The sequence below is a fragment of the Buteo buteo genome, chromosome 9 (assembly GCF_964188355.1).
Source record: "Buteo buteo chromosome 9, bButBut1.hap1.1, whole genome shotgun sequence".
Taxonomy (NCBI): Eukaryota; Metazoa; Chordata; class Aves; order Accipitriformes; family Accipitridae; genus Buteo; species Buteo buteo.
In genome coordinates, this window is record NC_134179.1 from 28585425 (window position 1) to 28609468 (window position 24044).

The following is a 24044-nucleotide window of genomic DNA, read 5'->3' on the forward strand; positions in this document are numbered from 1 at the left end:
CTCTTCTTGCGTAAGTTGGAGAGACGAGTATGACAGCAACCGTCTGCCTTTCTGCAAGTCCTCTGCAGTTGTGTCATGACTTGTGTAGATTCCTACCATGAGTCCTTCTGAATCCCACCTGAATGCCACCACTGATTCTGTTGGGATTCCCAGTGTTGCTGCTGCCATCCATGAAGTTGGGTAGTTGACACAGCAGTGAAGGTGACTGCAGTGGATCAGTTGCTATATGGAAAAAGATTGTTTGGGAAATCTAAAAAATAATCCTTTGAAAGGACTCAGCATTTCTCGCAGATGTTAACAGTCCTCAAGCACAAAAAAAGGGACATCCTTCTCAGGCAGTACTCCCTTGCTCGTGAAAGGTACACATTTTTGAGGATGCATTTGGTAAGTGAAAACTAGATGATGTGCTCAACTTCAGAAAAGGTCACCAGTGTTTCGGGGAGCTTCTAAAGGGTCACCTAGCCTCCTGGCAGCAGTTTCTGGGGAACAAGACAGATTCTAGTATTCTCTGCTTGCTACTTCTAATGTGTTAATCTGGATTTGTTTTGTTCTCTGCTTTGGATAACACCAAGATGCTGCCTGAAGCATTATCATCTAAAGAGCTCTGAAGTGTCCACAGTTTTTAGTAGGACTTCAGATTTGGCAGTTATTCCTAGGGGGAGGGAGGCGCTTTCTGCCATCCCCATAGCATCTGTTTGTATTTCTTCAAGGTTACAAAGGCTGAAAATTGCCACCAGCAAGCAAAACTTGCTGCTAGGATCAGCTGACATTGCATACATAGTATTATTTTCTTCACTTCCACACAGAGTTAAGTCAAATAAAAACAATTGCCCAAGACTGGATCCCTTCCTTTTCCTGCTACTGTTTCAATCAAACTCAGGACCCGAGCAAGTGAGTGTGAATCCTCTAATTAAAGAGAGTGTCACAAGGAAAATTCACAAAGGGAGATGGGTCTTTGGTGATTTCTGGCATCTCCTAGTTCATTGCTTGATTTCATAACTTCAGTGGGGTTTTTCTCACCAAAACATGGATTTTTTTTTATAATACTGTAAACTCACTTCAGTGTATATAATAACATGAATAAATTAATTTTCAAAAAACCAAACCAGTTTCACAGACAGCAAATTTAATCCAGGAGATGACCCAGAAGGCAGGGTTTTAATGTAGTGTCACATTCTGACCCTTAGAGAATGTCCTTTTCAAGCACAGATATGTATATTTTCATTTGACTTCTGATGTCATTTTCTCTTCAGCTAGTAGGTAGTATATCTTCTTCAGAATACATATAAAAATACTACTTTAAAAAAACAGGCATCCCAAGGGAGGAAAGAAAAAGGAGCAGGAATAGAAACCTGGTTGTGTGCTGAGAGAGATGGAGTGCAACACCCTGCTTACATGGTTAATGTTTTTTGATTTGCATTGCAATATAGAAGCATAAGTACAGGTAGGCATGGGTCACACAAAAAGAATCGGCTGTTTTTTCATGATAATTGAAAACAGTTGAGACTGATTACAGTTGGATTCTTGAAAGCCGAACCAAGAATCTCAGGGATCCAGTGGAGTGACAAACCAGTTAAAAAGTTATTTTTTCTTTTTTTTTTTTTTTTTTTTTTGAGGAGGAGGTCCTTGGAAAATGGAGTAAAAAATAGGCACAGCCAAACTGTGATAATTATAGGCAATGATTCTGTAGGGTCCTGGAAGAATTTCAGCCTGAGGGAAATCGGGCTCTCTCTGTTCCCTCTCCACCCTTTTATTTTTTTACTGGTCATGTTGTGGAGCCACTGCACAGAAGTCAGCAGAGTAACACTAGAAAAAGCTAATTAAGAGCAGAATTAGATGCAGATGTTTTAAGTCAATTGCAATTCTGAAAATAAAAAGAGATTCTGTTTCCTCTGGGACTTCTCATTAAAAATTATGTAGTTCACCACTACATTTGGATTGATACAACAAAAGTGATTTGTTTTAAGAAAACTGTAGACAAGTCTCTAGCCAGAGAATGAATTACTCATCTTTTAATTTTTTTCAAAGAGATCGCTGAGATAATACAAACCAAAAGGCAAGTGCATTGGCAGCTGGTTAACAAAGGCTTATTCATGAAGTTCTGTGATAGAATGAGACAACAGGGAAGCAGCTTATTAAACAAAAACAGCTTATAGCATTTAGTTTCTTATATTAGTATGTATTCAATATAAGATGCTTTAATATTATAATCAGTATTTAGAGTATCTGTGAATTGTTAAAATTTGATATTAAACTTGGGAAAGAAAAAACACTGGATTTCATTGTTCATCATTTAATGTAATGACTGTCAGTTGAACTGTTTTTCTACTCCTAGTAAGTTAGACTGATTCCTTCTGTTATTTCATAACAGAGTTTCTAAAAAAAGAGAAATAAATAAAAGTTTGGGAAGAGGATATTAGTAGATGTTTATAAAGTGCTTCTATTGGAAATGCTATATATAATCCAATATATTGTTGTTCTACACAAATACAAAAAACCTGTGTCTTTTTTGCAATGCACTGTATCCTCAGCAGATGAGCTACATACTTGTGAACCTCAGCTTTTGTGTACACTTCCTTTATTTGAGGAATGCATCGCTGTATTGTACTGTACCACATTACAGGGGTAATGTGTGGCTTATTTTCTCTTCTCTTCTCTGGAACTGTTAAGAGAAAATGTGTCAAACAAAAACTTATGTAATCCACTGTGTTAGGTGCATCATTACCTATGCTTTCTTAAAGTTGCTACATCTTTTACTACTTCATGGATAGATATATTTTTAAAGCCATTTCAACAGAGATTTAGAAGTCTGGTGATGTTGAGCACCTGATATTGGTGCCCTTCTTACCCTTTTGCTTGGATTCATTACATTTAAAATGAGTTAGAATTTCAATTACTGTAGGCTCCTAACTTATTCTAGAAAAGACTGGCAACACCCTTTGGAGCAGCCCACCTCTCTGTCCGTCACACAAGCAATCTGGAGTGAGGTACATGCCCTACCTAGAAGTCTAAAAAACAGTGAGGTGTATTTGGGCCTTCATGTGCCACAGTTGGCTGCTGTTAACAGGAAGAAAGCATCTGCAGTGCTATAAAATCTGTTGCTACTTAAAAAAATGCAAAATTTTTGTTAGCCTCATTTTGCACAAGGATTTAAAAAAAAAAAAAGTTTTATGGCTTAGCAAAGCTTTTCTGATTTTCTGACAGTGTCTCTAAATAGCAGATGCAATTGTGGCTAAATCTATATTGGCAAACAAAACAGACTGAAGACGATTCTCCGGCTCGGAGGCCAGCAGGCTTGTCACAGCTTGAATTCATACAGTTAACCTCTTCCCCTCACCCCAAAAAGGTGATGTCCCCCCATACCCAGTCTGCCTATTGGCCTGTGCTAATCCCAGCCATGCCCGGGCAGTATCTGGAGGAGCGCTGGTTGACCCAAGCAAACCTGTGCCAGGGACCACAGTAACAGGTTAATGGTATGGCCAGGCAGACATACACCAGTGCCTGAGCCACACCATAGCCCTGTTTGGTTTTCTGGTAGAGAGAGACGGACAGCAGGGAATAAATAGTAGGGATGACTAATCCCACACAGATCAGGCAAACCGGGAATAATTCTGTTCAGGCAACAAAAGTAAACAGCAGTGAGAGCAGGATGAGGATCAGTGTCATTGTCAGTTGAAATAATACAATTCTAAGTTTTTTAATGATTTATCATTTCAGGTTTCATCGTCCGTAACTGTTTGACCACATCCCATATTTCATGCAACAGTTTTCTTGGGGAAATCATTGCATCCTGAAGACCTGAGATTGCACTGGAACTGGACTGAGTATGAGTGTGTGCTACAGCTTACCCTGAGGCTAATGAAGGATGTGGCCCTCATTTTTATCAATGGACAAATGATTTGTCTAGGAGGAGAATCCACATGAAGTGTTTGTCATTGTTAAGACAGACCACGGACAGTTCTGTGGCTTTCCCGCACAGAGTCAGTGGACTTCTTCATCGGAGCTCCACAAGTCAGGAAGAGCTGAAGACAATCGCTTGAGAGCCTGTTACCAGGAACTCATCAGACTTAATAGGGTTGTGGCTGAGGGTAACTGAGAGGGGGCTGTGTGAAAAGGGCTGAGAGCGTGGGGGAAGAGACTTCGCTTGTCAGTCCACAGGGAAAAGTGGAATGGATGGGACTGTGTAACAATGCACTTGGCCAGTGGGAGGAATTATTTTTCTAAAAAAACTAAGAGTGTGAGCAACTGTGCATGTTTGGGTTTTTTTTAGTGGCCACAGCCTGTCTTAGAAAGACAGCAAGACACAAGTCCTCATGTCATCAGTACTTTAGTGAAGAACTGTGATTTTCTGTGGTGCCAGTAAATACAGTTGCCAGAAATTAGTCCTAATATAACTCAGCTCTTTTTTAAAATCCCGATGAGCATGCTTCAGGAAAATACATTGAACATTCATAGAGAACAAGTCATATATTTTTTGGTTTTTAATGTTGACATACTCTGGATCCTCAGAAATACATAAACAGGATTTGAAGGACAAATAACGTGACACTATGAATGCCATGAAATGCTTCATGTTTAGAAACACTTCTTGCTGTCTGTCACTTGCCATTCAAACCAGAGGGATCATTATCTTTCTCACCTATGGCAGGCAGTGGTGACAACTTCGACATCATGCTAGTGTGAATCCAAAATCAGAATTGAAATTAGGCACAAAAGTCTTTACTAGTAGGCTTGAGCAGTGATTACTAGTGTGACTTTTACGTTTAAGGACTTTTGCACTGCTTTGGGGAAGAACTCACAGACAAATCAGTATGTCTTCAGCCAGTGGTCCTGTAAAAGTGAACGGAAAATCCTTAGTGTGTCTGCAGCCTGTTTTTGTTGAGTGTGAAGAATGCTTCTTAGATTCATAATTTTTTATACTATCTTGAAATTGTACATGTGAATACAATACTGTTACAATCAAGTGGTATGGAGTGTGAAAGGCAATACATGGTTTTTCTAGGCTGGCCCAAAAGCCCATTAAAAAGCCTGTGGCGTTGTTTACACTAAGAAATTATCTGTCTTATATTAGCACTTATTTATCCTTTGAATTAATGTACACAACAATTGGGGGGGGGGCTGGAATTCACATATGCATACATTTAATGCAGTATTACAATACATTTGCTATTTATCCTTTCTAATGTGTGTACATATTACAATTTATTTTTGTCTTTTATGTGCCCTGTTTAGTTTTTAATTATGAAGTGTAAGTATTTCTTTTTCAGGCAATAAAAGGTCTGTGTAGATGTGATTTTTACCTCAGAACCTGCAATAGATTCTTGTGGAATGTTTTTAGTTTATAAAATTGAAGGTTGTTGTTTTAGATGTCAACCTAAAGGCAGGAAGGCAATTTGGTGGCTAAAATTTGATCTCCCTCTTTAGTGATATTTACAACAAGACCAGGTTTGCATAAATGGGGTGGATTATTTTAGTAGGAGCACTTCTATTAACAGCAGAGTGCTTTCCAACAGCTGGCACTCTATTATTTTTAAAGAGATTAACAAACTCTTTTTTAAAAATGATAGATATATATGACTGTTAGAATCACTTACATTTTAGTAAAAATCTAATGACGTACAGACCCCAAAATATCAATAACCAAATAAAATAACCATCTACATGCTTGTAGCAAAGAAAAGGAAGCAGCACCTTCCTTTTTTAATGGAATCAATAAGAGCCATTAGGATTCCATTTGCAGAAAACAGTTTAGCTTCTGTGAGGCCCATCATTTTATAAATATAGAAACACCACTTGGACATCAAGGAAGCAGTGAAAATGTATTCTTTAGCACTAAATCATACAAGAATGATCAGGCCATTAGAGTTAAGGTTTGTCAGCAGTTCTGGTAGAATCCTAATTTTTATTTTTAGAATTTGAAGAGTAAACTTAAAACTTACACTAGCACTTCATAAATAGTTCTCCTGCTTGAAATTTTTGCTGTTGTTGCCAAATTTAGAAATGTGTGTCCAAAATTCTATAAAGGCCTACTATGTTGACTTTGAAGTATAAAACACAGTATTTCACTTCAAAGGAAACAAGTGGAGCAATTAAATAGATCTCAGTGTTGCCTTAATCACTTTGAAACATTTGAAAGCAGCCAAGATACTAAAGGCAGAAGGATAGCTGTTGCACAGGCAGAATAACTTGGACAAAGGTAAGGTCAGACTATATGAACTTTATATAAGAGAGTAGCTCCGCTGACGTGCCAGGGTATGTATGGGTTACACAAACTAAAACTTTGTTAAACTCTTAGGATGAAGTGAATTAATTGACTTTGCAAGAAGGCATTCCTCTATACTAGGCCTGGAGCATGGATGGAAAGACATGTGCCACCTTCTTACTTTAAGAGTTCAAATGAAAAGATGAGGATACAACTTCTGGCTCAGACTTCGTCAAGCTGCATTTTGCCATAAGACATGAGGATACGTAGGTGAGGTATCACTTAGGCTTTCCCTATCCTCCTTCTGGGTTTGCGTTTTTTTTTAAGTATTCACTACACACCGTTGCTTGATGCAGGATACTAGCCTGGGCAGAGATGCTGAGCTAATCTTTAATTTCTTACATAAATTCTTATTATTTTAATGATAAATAATTAGATGCATTCTTTGGCCCACAATTCAGCAAACTACTTAAGCAAATTTATGTAACTGGACAAAGAGTTGCCTTTATTGGAACTTATGTAAAAATGTAGTATACTTGCAGAATTAGAACTATAAACTATCCATTGTGTATTGTACCCACATACAGACTTAGAATTGTATATACTATTTTTATATTCTAAATATCAACTGGCAGAGAAATGACGCTGTAAAGTGTTATCCATACAATAAAAAATAACAAGATTTTGATATGTCACTATGTGCAGTGAAGCAAATTTGCTTTACCTTATTGAGCTGCCTGAAGTCAGTTTCTGCTATATCTCCTAGTCCTCTGTATTGATGATTTCAAATGTCTTCAAGTTGCTACAACAGCCCTTTGGAAATAATATGTCACGTACCTAACCGCCTATGGTGCTGCACGCCTGTTGGAAGGGAAAAATCAGGGTAAGTCCTGAGAAACTCTTGAGTGAGTAAACCTTGAGGAAAAAAAATAAAAATATGTAAAAAAGGCAAAGAAAAAAATAACACTTTCCGTGCAATGCATAGTACAGTCCAACTGTCTAAAAGGGATCAATGTGTTAATTTTTATCAAGTTGGACAAATGATTTAAATGTCATCCACAATGTACAACAAATCTTACACACATACTTATGTTCCCTAGAGTTAGATATGAACTCAGATGTCTACATGCACACAAAGAGAAAATGAGTAGCTTGAAGTAGTGGTTTCTGAAATGACCTCATATATCACGTTCATCAGTAGGATTACACATCGCAGCATGTTGCTGTGGGTGCAGAAGAATAGATGCTTAATCAAATTCTAATACCTTCACATAACAAATTGAAATGGTTCTAGAATGTCTCTCATCTCTCTCTTCTTTCAGGTATTATATATTAGTCCTTATAACTGAAATTAGTTGTTTCAAGTAAAAAATATCTGAATTTCCTTGAATTGTGATATATGTGTTGACTCAACAAATACAAAAGAAAATTATTTAAGCTAAATACCATTTTGACTGGTGATTTGAAACAAGGTAGGACCAGCAGCAGTGTCTCTTCAAAAATCACTGAAAGTATTCACAGCCATTTGTAGGTCTATAAGATTGTATTTATTTGTTGGATTTAGGATTTACCTACAGTTGTGCATGTCCCTGGCTGTGGTGAGCTTTACCAACCTCTGACGTGGTGTGGGACAGGGTGGCCCCATGTTCTCCTTTGGCCACACTGAGCTGCTCTTAGAGAAGCACCACAATGTCAGTGTTGACATGTAAAAACAGTATTGCATGACCACTTTTTTTTTTACTTGAAAACTAAATGAAAGCTGTGAAACGAAGGGTTTAAAGTGTCCCTGATATTACAGAAATTAGACTCTCCTTCCAGGTGAGGTTAGTGCTTTGTTTCCAGCAGAGATGCTTCAACCCACATCTGTGACGAGTAATACTACAGCTACACCAGAGAATTTGTTTCAAACTAGCTGTCACTTAACCTGAGTATAAATACAGTCTGAGCCACAATTTTGTATCATCATAAAATGGGAGGAAGATCCAGCCAGCACAGACTGAAAACATCTATCTAGTCTGGCAGCCTGGGAATCAAGCGAAACCCCTTCCTCGGCTGCAGCTGGCAGTGGGTTGGAGCCAGGGTAGGGAGAGCCAGGCTCCCACCTGGGTACCTGGCAGACTGCACCAGTAGGACAGGTCTGGCTGAGCACTGCCGGCATCCTAAGGAGAGGCTACAATATGAGCCCGTGTCTTAATGTCCGTTAATGCTTTAATGATAAAGTAAACAAAGCTAAAAGCCTACATTTGCATTAAATTGTCAGGTATACCAGAACTGCATCTTTTAACGCTTTCGCATCATCTGTATTTATTCATATCTCAAGGAGTTAAGACCTGTGATGCTGCTGTAAACTAAAATAAAGACATACTCAGGGTGAAAAACAGAATAAACTTGCTTCCTGCCTTTAGGAGGTCCCACATTTAGCTCCATTATTGTTGCTGTCTTTATTCTTATTGTACAAAGCTCAGTGCAATGCTCACTCCTGGGACCTAGCTTTTGATGAACAAAAAAAGGCAATTCTGAAAATTTTTTTTAGGTTGATACTAAAATATTTTGAGGATCAAATTAAAAGCAAAGTCAATTCCCTGGAATAGCTTAAAGCTTCTATTTAACAGACATCTGGGGAAAAAAAAAAACCAAAACAAAAAAACCCAAACCCAAACCTTATGGAAGTGTATCTATATAGAGAAAGGGACAAATGGAGTAAAAGTAACATATTTCACTGTAATGTTTTGACAGGTTTCTATTTATTAATTTTAATGATTAATAAGGTCTTGTTTCACTTTGTCAGTGTTACCATCTTGTTTCAGGATTTTAATGGAACTAGAGAACATATGAACTAGATACAGCATTTCACCAATATTTCATTATTTTCTAGAAGATAAATACTGCATTGGATAGGAACAAAGAAAGTAATGGTATTCTCTGTATCTCCTTGTTCAAACTTTAATTCTTTATATTTAAAAAGTCTTGCAATACTATGTCAAAATTAACCACATTTGAACATTGTTATAATATAGTAAAATGTTGCTGAACATATCTTCTCTTCATTTCACTACTTTGTGTGGTGGTATATTGATTTGTAAACTTGTATAAATTTTGGAATTAAAGAAATACTGTGTTTTGGACAATTATTTTAGCTGGTGTGATTTGAAACAAAAAGATACCAATGGCTTGTTTGAATGGGCATCTAACTGCATGAGTAGGGGTGGGAAATGTATAGAGATGGCACATGCTAATTGCCTGCAACCATTTAAATAGGTCTTAAGATTTATTTATTTTCTTCCCCTAACAGAGAAATAGAATTCCATTTACAACCAAACTGCAAATCTAGGAGAGGTGCAGGAACACTGCAGATCACATTGCTGTACTCTCAGGAGCTAAGAAGTTTGCATCCCATCCCAGCTTTTTATGGAACAATTGCTCAAACAGTAAATCATGGCAATAATAGTATGCCATGCTTTGTAGACCCAACTGTACCTTAAACACTGGGCATTCAAGAACCTGTATTTCTCCGGAAGAGCTGCAACATGGTGGGGAAAGGTACTACTCAGTAGTAAGAATCCTTGTGCACATGCTTCTTCCAGTCAAGTCTACAAGGACACCTCTGAGAGATGACTCCAGTAAGGAGGGCTTGATAACCCATCCACGCCAGTGCAGGTGGTTAAGCTCCAGTAGTGTCTTATCAGGTCCCAGTAAAGCCAGGAGGTTCTTATGTGCTGAATATACTGCAAGCAGGCCACAATCACCTGAAATTGTTTTCACGTTAATTCATTGGAATTAAAATTTTGCAGCATGTAATGGAGAGTGTCACCTATTAATAGGCACTGGGCCAGTTCTTAGACTTCATTATTTCTATTAATTCAATTAAAAATAGAAACAAATTATGCCTAAGGTAACTTACTTGAATTTCACTAAATGTTCCTGTTTACAAGTTAAATAAGACAAACAAAATTCAAGACTTGGTTCCCCACTGCCTGTCATGCTGGATAGTTATTGATAACTATAAAAAATGCATCTGAAACATTATCAGCTTAGAATTGCTAGCATTTTAAAATATACTTTCCATGTGTTTAATGACTTTTGAAATATATGAGGCTGTGGAGAAACAATACCAATAACTTTTCAGCTTCTGCAGTGTGTATTTTACATAACAATTATAAACTGAATGCATTTACTTGTATTTTGGCAGCCTGACTTAGTGTGATTGAATATGGTAACTAGGAAGGAGTGGCTGATCTGATACTGCATTTTACAGAGGTGTATTGATATCTGTGAATGTAAATAACTGGAATTGTTACAAATTAATGATAGCTGCTTCTTGGAGTTTTATACGTATGTATCTATATATACATCTACACACACATACAAATATATTCCAATATTGTCATCTGAAAAATAGACTATGTATTATCTTTTTTATACACTACATGCATTATGCTTGGTTTATGGTGGGTTTATTTAACAAGCAAAAAAAATGTGTGCTGCCTAGTTGTACAGTACTGTAGGATACTCTGCTGTGCACAGTTCCAAGTGCCTTAGACAACTGTTTAGCTCTTTGAATTATAGATGCATATGAATTAATATATACATAAAATATAAAATGAAGAAAATTATCTCAATAAAATTGTTCAGAAAATCTTTACAGAAAATAATTTTGTTCTTGAATCTCTAGCAAGTACATGGGCGTGCGTAACGGAGTTAACTTCAGAGAGCTCTAACTTGTTGGAAAGCAGCCTCCAGAAAGACCAAATTAGAAGTCCCTCTGCATGGCAATGAGATGAAGGAAGGTTCCTGAAACCTTCCTTTGAATTTTGGGAGTCCTTCAAACATATCTGGTAGCTGTCTTGTGGGTGGTGTATTCATGCAGAGGTGTGTTCAAAGAGGTGACAGTTATTTTAAAAATACAAAGTTAGTGTTGTAGCTCAGTGGTTCAGAGACCTAATTTATGTTCCCAGTCTCTGTAGATGCTCTTTGCTGAGTTTAAACTGCAGGGTGTCTCAGCAGAGAACACAATGAGAGAGTACAGTGGGATGGAGTGCCTTGTAAGGCTTAGATGAAATTAGAAGCTTAAGTGGAGTCTCCACCTGAAAGACTCTTTCATACACATTTCACATACTTGTGATACTAAATTTTGAATTTTGATATATCGTAAATTAGTTGGAAGAAGATGACTCACCCTTAGGTATCAACAAAGAAGGTAATATGATGCTTATTATTGCTAATCCCTCAATCTTAAACCTAATCTCCAGACATATTGCTGTTGGCATACATTATCAGTCTTCTGTGATAAGGAAGCCTGTTGTTTTAATCACAGCATGAACATATAATATAGGTCCTTCCCCCTAAACGCTTAGAATCTCAACAGGAAATACAGGGTGGGGATGTGAGTTAAAGCAAGACAGAAAACCCTGAGACTTAAAAAACTGAACAGGTAAATTTAACTTACGCATATGAAACATGATTAGCAACAGAGCTGAGAGCACAAGCTAATTTTTCCCACTTCCAGACTGACGTGATGCTTCTAGACCAGATTTGGGGTATATGGAATGATAGTACTGCCACTGTTAGATAGGGGGTCACCAGGTTTAGGGGATTGTCAAGTGTAATCCTGTTACCAAGTCTACAAGTACTTCACGCTTCTATGGATGCCAGAGCTACCTCAGGGATCTGAAAGCAATAAGGAGTAATCTGATTACTTTGTTACCCCACAGAAAATGCTAAGCACTGTTTTTTTTTAAAGTTGGGTGATTCTCCTCTTAGTTACCTTGTGAAAAGCTAGCTCTGCTATTCCACCTGTCACTGGGTTTGCAGTATAGACATACTATAGGAAGGGAGTTGCTCCCGTTAGGTGCAGTCCGGAAAAACCCATTAACAGCACGCATGCAGTCAAGGGGTTGCCAACCTTCCTGTAGCACCAGGCGTGTACTACAACCTTCAGATGGCTGACGGCAACAAGATACTTACCATGTACTTTTAGGAAGTAAGAGGAAAGGAAGGTCTAGGCTTTGCGCAGATATATGCAGGGATAATTTGAATCCACTGAGTACAGGAGTCATTTCAACTGATGGAGCAGGCAGTTTGTGCACTTTCACAAAAGTGACGTGATGAAACTTGATGGTAAAGATGCAAGACTTCAGAAAACAATAGCCAGAAGAGTGAAAATCTAGGCTCTTTTGGAGCTTTAGTGACACCTACTGAAAAACAATGAAATACGAAATCCACTCAAATATGATTAAAGCTAACATTCTAAGGTATACATACACGTATATATTTAGCTGCATACATATCCACATATAATACCTGGACAATTCTTTCTTAATTTTCAGCAACAACCTTCCCATAGTTATTACTGTTTTAATTGTCTGTATGCTTATGGAAGAAACTGCTCCCTTCTGCGTTTTACGCTTTCTTTTTGAAATGTAACAAAAGGGGTTTACTTCATATTCCTAAAATACCAAGCATGCTTTCCTTTTTCTTAGCAAGGAGCGTGTATGTGTGTGTCTGTGTGTTTGTGCACAGGTACGCTACATGGCATGGGTATAATTCATACAGCTAGGATGTCATCTCACAAGAACTCATATATGGCAAAACACTGTTAAATCGAACCCGTCTTATTTCCACCCGAGCCTTCAAATTCAGCCTGGATATGAGCCTGCGCAGAGCCGGACTGCAACGGCGTCTGTCAAAGACGTAGCTAGTCGCTGTGCCTCCTGTCTTACGGAGGGTCTTTATCACAGTTTATCGCAGCACCTGGGCACTCAGCGCAACTTTCTCCCTCCCCTCTCCTTCGCTGGGACCGCTATTCCTGTGGAGCCCGGGGAAGGCTTTCGTGTTGCTGTCGGGAGTGACCGCCTCCGAGCGCCCACGGCGGCCAGCAGGAGACGCTCCGCTCCTCCCGGTACCTCCCACCTCCACCCCGCCGCTCCCCCGGGCTGGGCTCCGTCCCGCCTCCCCGGTACCCACCCGGCTCCCACGGCGGCTGACGGCGCTTCCTCCCTCCCCTCACGCCGCACCCAGCCCGCGGCCTGCCCGGGGGACGCGGATGGGACGCGGATGGGCCACGGCCCGGCCACAGCGCTCCCGCCGCTGAGGGGACGGCGCACCGCTCCCCACCGCCCCGCCCACCGCCCCTCAGGCGCCCGCCCCGGCCCGCCCCTAACGGACGCCCCGCCCCCGCGCCCGCCTCCGCGGGGACGCCCCTGGCGGCGGGAGCAGGGGGCGGGGGCCCGATTCCTAAGCCACGCCTCTCTGCCAGCGAGCCCCGCCCCGTCCTGCGAGCGACAGCCCGGCCCCTGCGCACGCGCGGTGCCCTTTGGCCCGCTGCAGAGCGTCCTGCCATGGAGGCCCGCTGGCGGGTGGAACCATTCTCCATCAGTTTGGGGGGAGAAGTGGGAAAATGTGCTTCTGGGTGGTGGGAGGAGTTACCCTGTTTGCATTCGCGGAGCCTCTCTTTTATTAAATTAGTGTTTCAGTCCGACAAAAGCCTCGTTGTTTTTGTTACTGGGGGGAAAAAAAAGCCTTGTCCGGACTGGCAGCCTATCGCCTTCCCCCCGTTGGTCACCGGTCCATCCCAAGATGGAGGCCGCAGCGCGGCGGTGCTGACGCCCGGCCGGCGTGAGAGCGAGCAGGGCCGGGGGTGCCGGGGGGACGGCCGTAGCGGCTCCCCTCGCCGGTGGGCAGCGCGGCCTGTCCGGGCGCCATGGTGAGGAGGCGGGCGGGTGGCCCCCGTCGCTAACAAACAGCTAACCGTCGCAGCCGTCCGTCCGTCCGTTCTCCCCCGGCGTTTGGGCTGAAATCGGGCCGTCTCCGCAGCGCGGTTTGGAGGGGAGAAGCGCCACCGCTCTGCTTGCGGGGCTGTCGGGGAGCTTTTCCCCGGCCCGGGGGAGTCTGCCCTGGCAGCCCCGGAACCGCGGGGGAGAAGCCGCGGTGGGGAGCGGCTGAGGCGGCGTCCCGAGGCGCGGGGCCTAGGCCAGCGTGAGGGGCGGGGGGCCGCTTTCCCGCTCGGCTTCGTGCGGCCTCTCTGCGTGACAGGCGCTTCCCTTGCACCGTCAGCCACCCGCGAGTTTCTCTGTAGAGGCAGCACGCTGCCGGCTTCCAAAAATTTGCCGTGTTTCCGTTTGTGGTGGCTCCAAGTGTAAGACTTTAAAGCACGGGTTAGGGGTTTTAACGTGGAACGTATGGCGGCAGTTCATATGCTCTGCACTTTGGTATGACGTGGTGTGTCATGTTGTATGCTTGAAGTTACCAGGCAGAGAAGATTGGTTAGATCTGTAGAGTAGTTTTGAAGTTGCATTTATCTGTTATTTACCCATGTTGGTAGGTAAGTAAAGCTGGAAATGTTGTTAAAAGTACTTCTCCAAGTCATGTGTGTGAACTTGTAGAAAAGGCTTTCACCCAATTAAGAGTACTTCAGATTTTTGTTGATCCAGAATGTTACAGCTATGTCAGTGTAATGGTGCAGGCAGTAGTTTTCGTGGTCGATATTGAATTGCTGGTGTAGGAACAGCTGTCTGAACAGTTTTGAAGAAGCTAGGTGTGTCTAGATCAATTTCCTTATGTCAGTTTCCTGTGTTTCTTGGACAAAGTTTGTTTCAGATTTGAACCAGTGTTTAGAAAGTAGTTACTTAAAAATTCCTTTCTAGGATTATGTGTTAATGTGCATATGCTATAATCAAATATTTATTGCACCAGTGTATTGCCATTTTGCGGGTGAATACAGCTGCATGTGCTATTAGAACATATGGAATGGCTGTTGTGCATGTGGTGAGAAGAGTTAAGCTACCACTAGTCTCTTTTTGCTTTGTCTCTCAGTATATGTTTATAAGGCATTGCCTTAAAAGGAATACAGGAGCACACTCCAGGCAAAAGCATCTTTTTAGGTGCATTTAATATTTCATTTTTTATTAATGATTAACCAAATGTCCTTTTGCAGCCTCACAAGAAAAAGAAACCCTTCATAGAGAAGAAGAAAGCGGTAACATTTCACTTAGTGCACAGAAGTCAGAGGGATCCACTTGCTGCTGATGATTCTGCACCCCAGCGAGTTCTGCTGCCTACACAGAAGGTAAATACTTGCTTTTAATATTGAAGTTCATTCAGATAAGAAGTGCTGCAGGAGAGAGAAGTGGGTATGCAATCCTACAATTCAAAAACATAGCCTGAGAAAAGGTAGGGTTTGGCCCAGCTTATTAAAAAAGAAAGGGATGTTGTGGGGAAGTTGATACTTGTGAGTTACTGCCTCATGCGTTGAAGGGTGACTAACTGGCATTAGGGATATAAACATCTTAAAAAAACAACAACAAAAATTGCCTGGCCCACCCTGAAAAAACAGGCTTTGTTAGTTATGCTGCTTATGGAAAAAGTTGTTTAGTGTCCTGCTCAGACAACATCTGAACACTGAACCGGGTGGTTACGACATCTTAATTGGCTGTTCGTTAGTGTGATGAGTGGAGAGAGGACTACAAGGACTTTAGAATTCAGGCATTCTCAACAGATGTGTTACTTTTCTTTTTGCTAATAAGTTTTAAATGGACTTAAGTAACTAAATGTATTTCTTTTTACAATTCCAAGGGGCATGAGGAGCAAAGGAGGGAAGAGCAGCGGAAGTATGGAGTCTTCTTTGATGATGACTATGACTATTTGCAGCATCTAAAAGAAGCCTCTGGTCCCTCTGAGCTTGTCCCTTCTGTGCGTGGACAGCAAAGCAGAATTGTTGTCACAAATGAGGGGCATGTAGAAGACGAAATTCAGCGCGTTCCAGTAAGTAGTATTTTTGCTAATAATAGTCTTATGCTGTTTTTTGGAGTTTAGCATCCTTTAGGCTCATTAACTGTATTCAACAAGTGTTATGACTGTGACCTATATATATAGGATCTCTTTGACCCACAGTCAGGCTTTCCTACTTCCTACAAGTAAAAACAAAAGTTGACAAGCCAAAATTTGTTGATGAATAGTATTTTGCTAGCACAGTATTAAAACACTCCATGTACCCGTGACAAGCTTTTCTTGACAGAGATGGCTTACAAAGGTATTTGTTTGAACAAGTCATGTTCTTCTGGGTTGGCATTTGTTTTTAAGATTTTTAGAACTTTTGAATGCTCAGGGAGTTACGAATATACTGGGTTGTGTTACCCCTACACCGTGTTTTTAAAGTGGAATGTAACAGAACCCAGAGGGAATAAAACTTTTCAGTTACTGGCATAACTTGTGGAATTTCATGATGCTAGATCATGTTGGAATTGAAAAACAGTAAGTAATTTCAAGCAACAGTCAGTCATTTCTAATTGAGGGAGTTTGGTTTAACCAAATACTGCAATTTTAGTCAAAACTGATTTTCTTAGTCAGAAATACCTTTCAGGTACAGTTTGGCGATACTACATAAGATTTAAAGTTATTTTAGATGTGCATGTTAGTAAGCTGTTAATAAGCTTGTCAATAAAGGGGTAATTTCAAATGCGTTTCTCCAAAACAAAAAAAAAGTCAGAAATTTCATTGTTCAACCATTCTCTAAAAAGCATCAGAGATGCAAAATACTGTCTCTCTACCTGGAGATTATTGGCATGAGAATGAATGCTGCCAATACCTAGGTTTCATTGCATAACTTTGAAAATTTGCCATCAGTAAAGTAGCACTTGTCTTAACATTTAAATAGCACTCAGAGTTTCTTTTGGTCACAAGGTTATCTGCACATTTTTGTTAATGTGGGCTGAAATGAGAAACTGAGGACAAAGTATACTGTGATTTTTTTTTTTTGTTTCTTTTTCTAAGGCTCCATCTATTAAGTTGCCTTCCTCAGTATTTGCCACAGAATTTGAAGAGGATGTAGGCTTGTTAAATAAAGCTGCTCCTGTTTCAGGTATCATTAAATCTCTTGCCTTTTTGTAACGTGAGCTGCCATCTAGGTACTAGATGGTAATTATGGCTTCAATTACAGTGTCATATTAGGTTTTGTTTAGAACAGGCTCAATAGTAGACATAAAGAATAATCTATGAGACCTGTGTTTCAGTTTGATACCTATTTCTGTGATTCACTAATAATAGCTTTTTAGCTTTGCTGGGGGCAGGGGAGCTCGGAATCCATGAGCTCTTACTGTTGTGTAGCAAATATAAACTAATAACAGGGGAAAACTGTAGATAATACTGTTGATTTATTGCTCTATCTGTTTGAATCCGCTTCTGGAACTGGATTTTCACTCTCGGAATTTATCTTATTTTCAAATGCTGAGTGTTTTTTACTTTCCTTCATTAGTATTATTTCAGTGTTACAGGCTGGAAGTACACTTTTGTTATGTATCTATGTTTGCACTGAACATTCACTTTACAACTATCTTAATGCTTTATAACAGAAAGTAATTATGGTAGTTCTCTTTGTCCTAGCAGAAGGATGCTAAAGACACTTCTGTTAATTGCAGTAGAGAAACACTTTCTGACTTTTTGTAATGTAGGGAATTTTAGGGGGTGGGAGCTAGAATTGGCAATTGATCATACAGTACTTCGACTTCGATATTTTTTCTTCTACAATATTCTAAGTAAAATATATTAAAATACGTTTATGGAAGCTTAAGACCTCTGGGAAATGTTTTTTTTTCTGGATGAGGAGAATTGACAAGAGGCTGGTGACTTGCCCTGGCTTGTATCAAATCTACAAATATTATTGAGGAATTTTGTGATTATTAGGTTTAATCTTTCCTTAGTGCAAATTAACAGTCTAGTTGGATTGGTTTTTATCTAGGAAAGTAGCTTTATAATGTTAGAGAAACTTATTTATGTTTTGGGTTGTTTTTTTTTAACTTTCTAGGACCACGGCTAGATTTTGACCCTGATATTGTTGCAGCTCTTGATGATGATTTTGACTTTGACAATCCAGAAAATATCCTGGAAGATGATTTTGTTCTACAAGCAAATGAACCACAGAAAGGGTAGATAGAGTTTTGTAGAACTGTTTGCCATATGTAAATAGGAATGATGCTATTTGTTATTTCATATGTTGTTGTAGGAAGCAAGAATGGCTTCAGATTTCAAATTGAATACTTTGCTGTGTTAAAGGAAAAAAGTATTACCTTGTGTTTTGTGGGTGGTAGGTTACAAAATCAAATTTTGATGTGTTAATCCAAGAGATGGGTTTCATTTGTTACTTCGAGCTCATGGATTATATGTATTTGTTTACAGATGCAATGTATGGAATAATAGGATTCTTGAACATTACCATCTATCACATTCAAAATACGTCAGTAATACTATTGATGAAGGCTAACGGGTGTTTCCAGAACCTTTACAAATGCTTCATGTAATACACCCCTGCATATTATTTATTTAGGTTTTGGTATCACTCTCATCATTTTATGAACCACAAGAAATTTTGCTAGTTTTGATGTTCAAAAATGCAGCAGCTAGTATTTTTCTTTTTCTACTTAGATGTGTGTAGCTGAATGTAAACATAACCTCATTCTCGGTGCACAGATGTGTGATCCAACAGTTATCAGAAATTTTTTTAGCTTTCAGACAAAAGTAGTATTATGCTGGCTTTGGCAACACCATTACTGCTAAACTTGTTTTTCTTTTACCGGCTTGAAAATAATCAGTTTTTATCTTTCCCGCTCGAGATTTAAATCTATTATTGCCAAATTGTTTCAGATAACCCAGCATTGGTCAGAGCTGTGGAAAGGTCCATGTATTATTCTAAAACTGTTTTATACTTTTGTTCAGGGGATCAGATGCTGAGGATCAAGATGAATGGGAAGATGTGGAGGATGACAGTGATGAAAAGGATAGTTACAGCAATGATAAAGACTATGATTCAGAAGGTCCTTTATCAGATGATGGGGTTAATGGACAGACAAAAGAATTTCTCTTTATGCAAGAAGAAACCAGGAGTCGTTTCACAGAATATTCTATGACATCTTCAGTAATGAGAAGGAATGAGCAGTTAACCCTGTTGGATGACAGATTTGAGAAGGTGAGGCAGCTGAAGAATGTAACTGTTAAACATAAGGGTGTGTTAAATGCTTCTTTGTCTTTTGATTCATCTCATAAGGTGGTATCCTGTATGCCTGTGCAAATTCCTACTGCCTTCAGTAGTAAGAACATCAAACAGCTATTCTTTGCACATATTCTGCATTTAATATTATCTGTGTTAAGAGGCTTGTGTTAAATAGGTCATAGTGTTAATTGCTATTAAAAGGCCTAACACTGATACAGTTAAACAAAATTACTCCAGTCACTATAATGAGCATTTGTAGTTGGTGTTACACTTTTGTCTGAGGCTCAGTTCAACACAGCAAATCATGTACAAGTGTCTGGTAAAGTCTCTCATCTTTCACCCTTTCTTCCCACTGTGCCAAGTATACGTTTATGGAATGATATCAGAATGGTGGAAATATGGTGTAACTTTTGTCCTGAGCAATGACAGGCTTTTTAATGTGTAGATTGAAATAATGCATCAGAATAAGAAACATGTTCCAGAAGCTGATTTATGTATTATTAAAAGATAACTTTGTCACTCCTGTGCTGGAAGAATACCGACAGTAAGGAGGAAATCCTGCTGCAGATGCGTTTGGCAGTTGTTCAACAAATGAGACGGGAGAGGAAAAAGGGGCAAATAGAAAAAAATGTGTAGGTCTTCTTTAAGCTATCAAGAAGTTGCATGACAAATGCTATCTGATTACAGATACCCACTTCTTTATTTTAGTTTTTTGAACAATTTGATGAAGATGAAATTGGAGCCTTGGATAATGTGGAGTTAGAAGGCTATATTAACACAGACAATGCTCGGTTGCAGGAAGTCCTGAATGATTACTACAAAGAGAAAGCAAAAAAGTATGTATTCCCAGAAGGACTGCTTCACATAAGTAGTTATGTATTCCTGTGTTTATATTGAAAGTTTGAGTATGTTGTTTCCAGTTCATGTACTCAAAGATTACATCCCACAGTAAAAGCAGCTACATATGAGTATTATCAAATTTTTTTTATGTCACTGAATGTCGATCTTAACTTATGAGATGATACAGTTAAGTGGAGGGATTTTGTTGGTTTATGTGAGATTATGCTCCTTTTGTATAACTGCATTGAATTTAGTGTAAGTAATTTCTAGAGGCATTCTTCCTTTTCCTTTTTAGTGTAATTTGCCTTTCTCCTTATACCTTACTTTTGTGTTTAACAGACTCTAGCCAAGTATATTCTGTCTCACTGGTATGCAGTTGATTCCACTATATACCTAGTTACATGACCATAAACTCGCAGGGGACTGTTGCATGGGTCCCACTGTTTGGAGCACTGCAAAAACCAGTGTTTATAAAGCAACCCCGTGTCAGTGTAAGACTGCATTTCCACAGTATATTCACTTTGTCTTAAAGTGGGTGATACTATCCCAAAGTTAAATGGCTAGATGTTCTCACGTTAGTCTTGTGTTTCCTGATTGAAAGATACAGTACTGTGTCCCTTGTAGTGAAAGATGACTGGTTAGTAGTAGAGTACATAATCCCCTTTAGAGCTGCCTTGCTTATGGACTAAAAAGTAAAGCCTCTTCTCCTCCTGCCCTCCAGTCACAAATATTGTGTGCCACATACTTTTCAAATGCAGAAATACTGCTTTTGTTGACTTAATGTCTCTTGTCCTAATGTTTTAGTTTATTTTGGGGCTGCTTACTTAAGGAAACTTTCCTGCAAATTTCATTGGGAATAACTTTCTTTGGTTTGGGATTTTACTGAGGGGAGGCTGGGTTTACATATGTCCTAGTTTCAGCTGGGATAGAGTTAACTGTCGTCTTAGCAGCTGGTATGGTGCTATGTTTTGAGTTCAGTATGCGAAGAATGTTGATAACACTGATGTTTTCAGTTGTTGCTAAGTAATGTTTAGACTATAGTTAAGGATTTTTCAGCTTCTCATCCCCAGCCAGTGAGAAAGCTGGAGGGGCACAAGAAGTTGGCACAGGACACAGCCAGGGCAGCTGACCCAAACTGGCCAACGGTGTATTCCATACCATGGGACGTCACATCTAGTATAGGAACTGGGGGGAGTGGGGGTGGGGAATTGCCGCTCAGGGACTAGCTAGGTGTCGATCAGCGGGTGGTGAGCAATTGCCCTGTGCAGCATTTGTACATTCCAATCCTTTCATTATTGCTGTTGTCATTTTATTAGTGTTATCAATATTAGTTTCTTCTTTTCTGTTCTATTAAACTGTTCTTATCTCAACCCATGATTTTTGCTTCTTTTCCCAATTTTCTCCCCCGTCACACTGGGTGGGGGGGGCAGTGAGTGAACAGCTGCATGGTGCTTAGTTGCTGGCTGGGGTTAAACCACGACAACGTAATTACACTTTTTCAAGAAAAGATAAACCTTATCTTTTTTCTTTTCTGGACTTCTTCAAAGTTGTGTGAAATTGGATGCTCTTGAACCCTGTGAAGATTTAGACTCTCCTATGAATGAAGAAAGTGAGGAGGAAAAGGAAGAAATAGTAGCTGTAGTTATTGAGGAACAAAAAGAAAAGTGGGATTGTGAATCCATTTTGAGTAAGTATTCTGGAGTTTGCTTGTTTGTTCCTAGGATTTCGAAGTAAATGATAGGTGATCTCAGAACTTTTCTAACAGTACGTTAGGTAAAATGGTTTATTCTTGTGGTGCACAACAGCAGGAATTTCCAAAGACTAAGTAGTAGTACAATTCATAATAAATTTACCTATTTCAATTTGCAAGCCTTTCTTCACTACTTTTTTTTTTTTTTTGATGACCTAGGTACATATTCAAACTTATATAATCACCCAACACTTATTAAGGAGCCGTCAAAGGTAAAATCATTAAACTTATTCTGTATAACACCCTGGCCTGGGAAAACTTGAGACAAAAATGATTGTTTTCTCAATGGATATCTGTTTTTAAAAGAAGGACAGAGCAGAAAAGAGAGTTGGGGAGGGTGTTAGCTTCTGGTATTACTTCTTCACTGAAGGGTTTGGATATATTTTTCTTATATTAGAAGGAAAGTTGAGTAAGTTCAAAAATCATTGAAATAGCTAGGCAGAAATGTAGAGAGCAAGGAATTTACTTTCTTATTATCTGTGATATATCTTTGTGTAATCTATGTCTCACAACTACTTCCCTTCTACAGTTTGAAACAATTTATTCTAGTTCCTTGGCCTTCCAGAAATTCCCCAGTATTAGAGCACAGCTTGACATTCAAGATTTTGAAAGGGAATGTTTATCTTGAAAGCTTATAAAGCCTACTTAAGTTCTTCTTTTTCAGTAATATTTAAATAAAAGGGAGAAATTTTTTTCTTGTTCTGGGAGGTCATATTCTGTTCACAGGTGTGTTTGATTTCTTACTTTGGGATTAATACCATTTTTCTGAGGGAAGAAAACAGTATGAGGAAACTTATATGTTTATTACTGTTAAATCTGAATCTAATGTTTTTATACTGATAAGGCAGTGCGATGTGCACTTCTTGGAGAGAAAGTTAGGGACCATTAATACATATGCACTCTCTATTTTAGCCCAAACTAATAAAAATTTCCCAGAAGACTGGAATTCCTCTACATATCTTGCCTCAGAAGGGTCTTACTGCTAAGCAAATTGAACGCATGCAAATGATTAATAGCAGTGACCTGCCAAGAGCATCAACGCAGCCCCGTTCCAAAGATGAGAGCAAAGAGGATCGCAAAGCTAGAAAACAGGCTATAAGAGAGGAGCGAAAGGTACGCCTTACTTTAAATAAAACCCTGCAAAAACATGTTATGTTATCTGAATTCTGTCTTATGAACATTTTTTAAAGCTCACTTGTTCTTGTGTTTGGAAATTAATGGGAAAAACTTGCTGGTCCCAAAGGACTAATTATTGCTTCTTTAAAGAAAAAAAAAATCTACTGGAAAGAAAGCTAAGGTCATAATTTTGTCATCCTAATTTCTGATATGGAAATTTGGGGTCTGTTATTGTGGGCCACTATTACATATATAACTCTAATTTTCTTATCTAGGGAATCAAAGAAAACAGTTATGATATTTCAGATCATGCAAAGTGAAAATTGTCTGAAAGAAATGTGGAAAATCTAATTGGCCACAATGATATATGAGTTGTTTTATTTAGGAACAGAAATTGCCAAATTGTCAATTGCCAGAAGCTTGAGCTAATTAAAGATTATAATCCTGGTGGTATGCATATTAGTTTGACTACTAATAATTAGTGCCATAAATAATATTATTGTCCAGATTGCTGCTGTCTTCATGATCTAGAACTGTTAATTAGAATGATTTCTTTTTGCATGTTATGCTATCTTGTAAATTTGTAATTATTTGTATGCACAGGAACGCAGAATGGAGAAGAAAGCCAACAAGCTAGCCTTCAAATTGGAGAAAACAAGGCAAGAAAAAGAGTTGCTCAATCTGAAACAAAACGTTCAAGGACTGAAGCTGTCTTGATAAAACTGAGGAACTTACTGTGGAAACATCGTTGAGTTTTCATTCATATTGAGAAGGGAACTGCTAACTCATACCTTTGCCAGTCATGCCTAAAGGGGGTTATTCAGATATTACTGTAACAAGAACCAGCAACTTGTCGTTCTTTCTGAAATGAAGTTATACATAAAACAACGTATTAGTGATGTCTATTCTGTCATGAGTGACATGGCTACTGTTGCAAAGTTTCATTACAGTAGAAATGTTTTAAAATGATAAAAAAAAAATTTTCTTACAAGCTATCACTGCAAAAGTTTTATATATGTATTTGTTGAATGTATTCAGCAAATCAGCAGAATCCTACAGATTTAATCTGATTAGATTCTTCTATTAAATTATTTCAGTTTACAAAGCAATATATCCATTTATGTCTTCTCTCCCTTATACTGATGGTTAGATATAGT

At 39.1% G+C, this 24044-nt stretch overlaps 2 protein-coding genes and 1 long non-coding RNA gene across 5 annotated transcripts in view; 2 read left to right on the forward strand and 1 right to left on the reverse strand.

Annotated features, from left to right (window-relative positions):
• Positions 1-9330, forward strand: part of PHACTR2 (phosphatase and actin regulator 2) — an 83639-nt gene extending 74309 nt beyond the window's left edge. For both annotated transcript variants that reach the window (XM_075035888.1, XM_075035889.1), the window contains one exon: positions 3718-9330. In XM_075035888.1, coding sequence (XP_074891989.1) covers positions 3718-3733 — 16 coding nt within the window. In that variant the 3' untranslated portion in view covers positions 3734-9330. The remainder of the gene's footprint in view (positions 1-3717) is intronic.
• On the reverse strand, positions 15-13309 carry LOC142034483 (uncharacterized). 2 transcript variants are annotated; one of them, XR_012651658.1, is made up of 5 exons: positions 13166-13309; positions 12167-12396; positions 9680-9948; positions 6927-7063; positions 15-222 (listed from the first exon to the last, which is right to left on the reverse strand). It is a non-coding gene; the product is annotated as an uncharacterized LOC142034483 (long non-coding RNA). The 2 variants fall into 2 exon arrangements; XR_012651657.1 differs by lacking the exon at positions 15-222 and adding an exon at positions 4694-4830.
• Positions 13310-13772: 463 nt separating this feature from the next.
• On the forward strand, positions 13773-23996 carry LTV1 (LTV1 ribosome biogenesis factor). The gene is made up of 11 exons (XM_075035892.1): positions 13773-13904; positions 15135-15266; positions 15773-15961; positions 16970-17057; positions 18000-18120; positions 18908-19157; positions 19890-20017; positions 21569-21708; positions 21931-21983; positions 22684-22884; positions 23491-23996. The coding sequence occupies exons 1-11, from the start codon at positions 13902-13904 to the stop codon at positions 23602-23604; spliced, it is 1419 nt and encodes a 472-aa protein (XP_074891993.1). The 5' UTR covers positions 13773-13901; the 3' UTR covers positions 23605-23996.
• Positions 23997-24044: the final 48 nt, after the last annotated feature.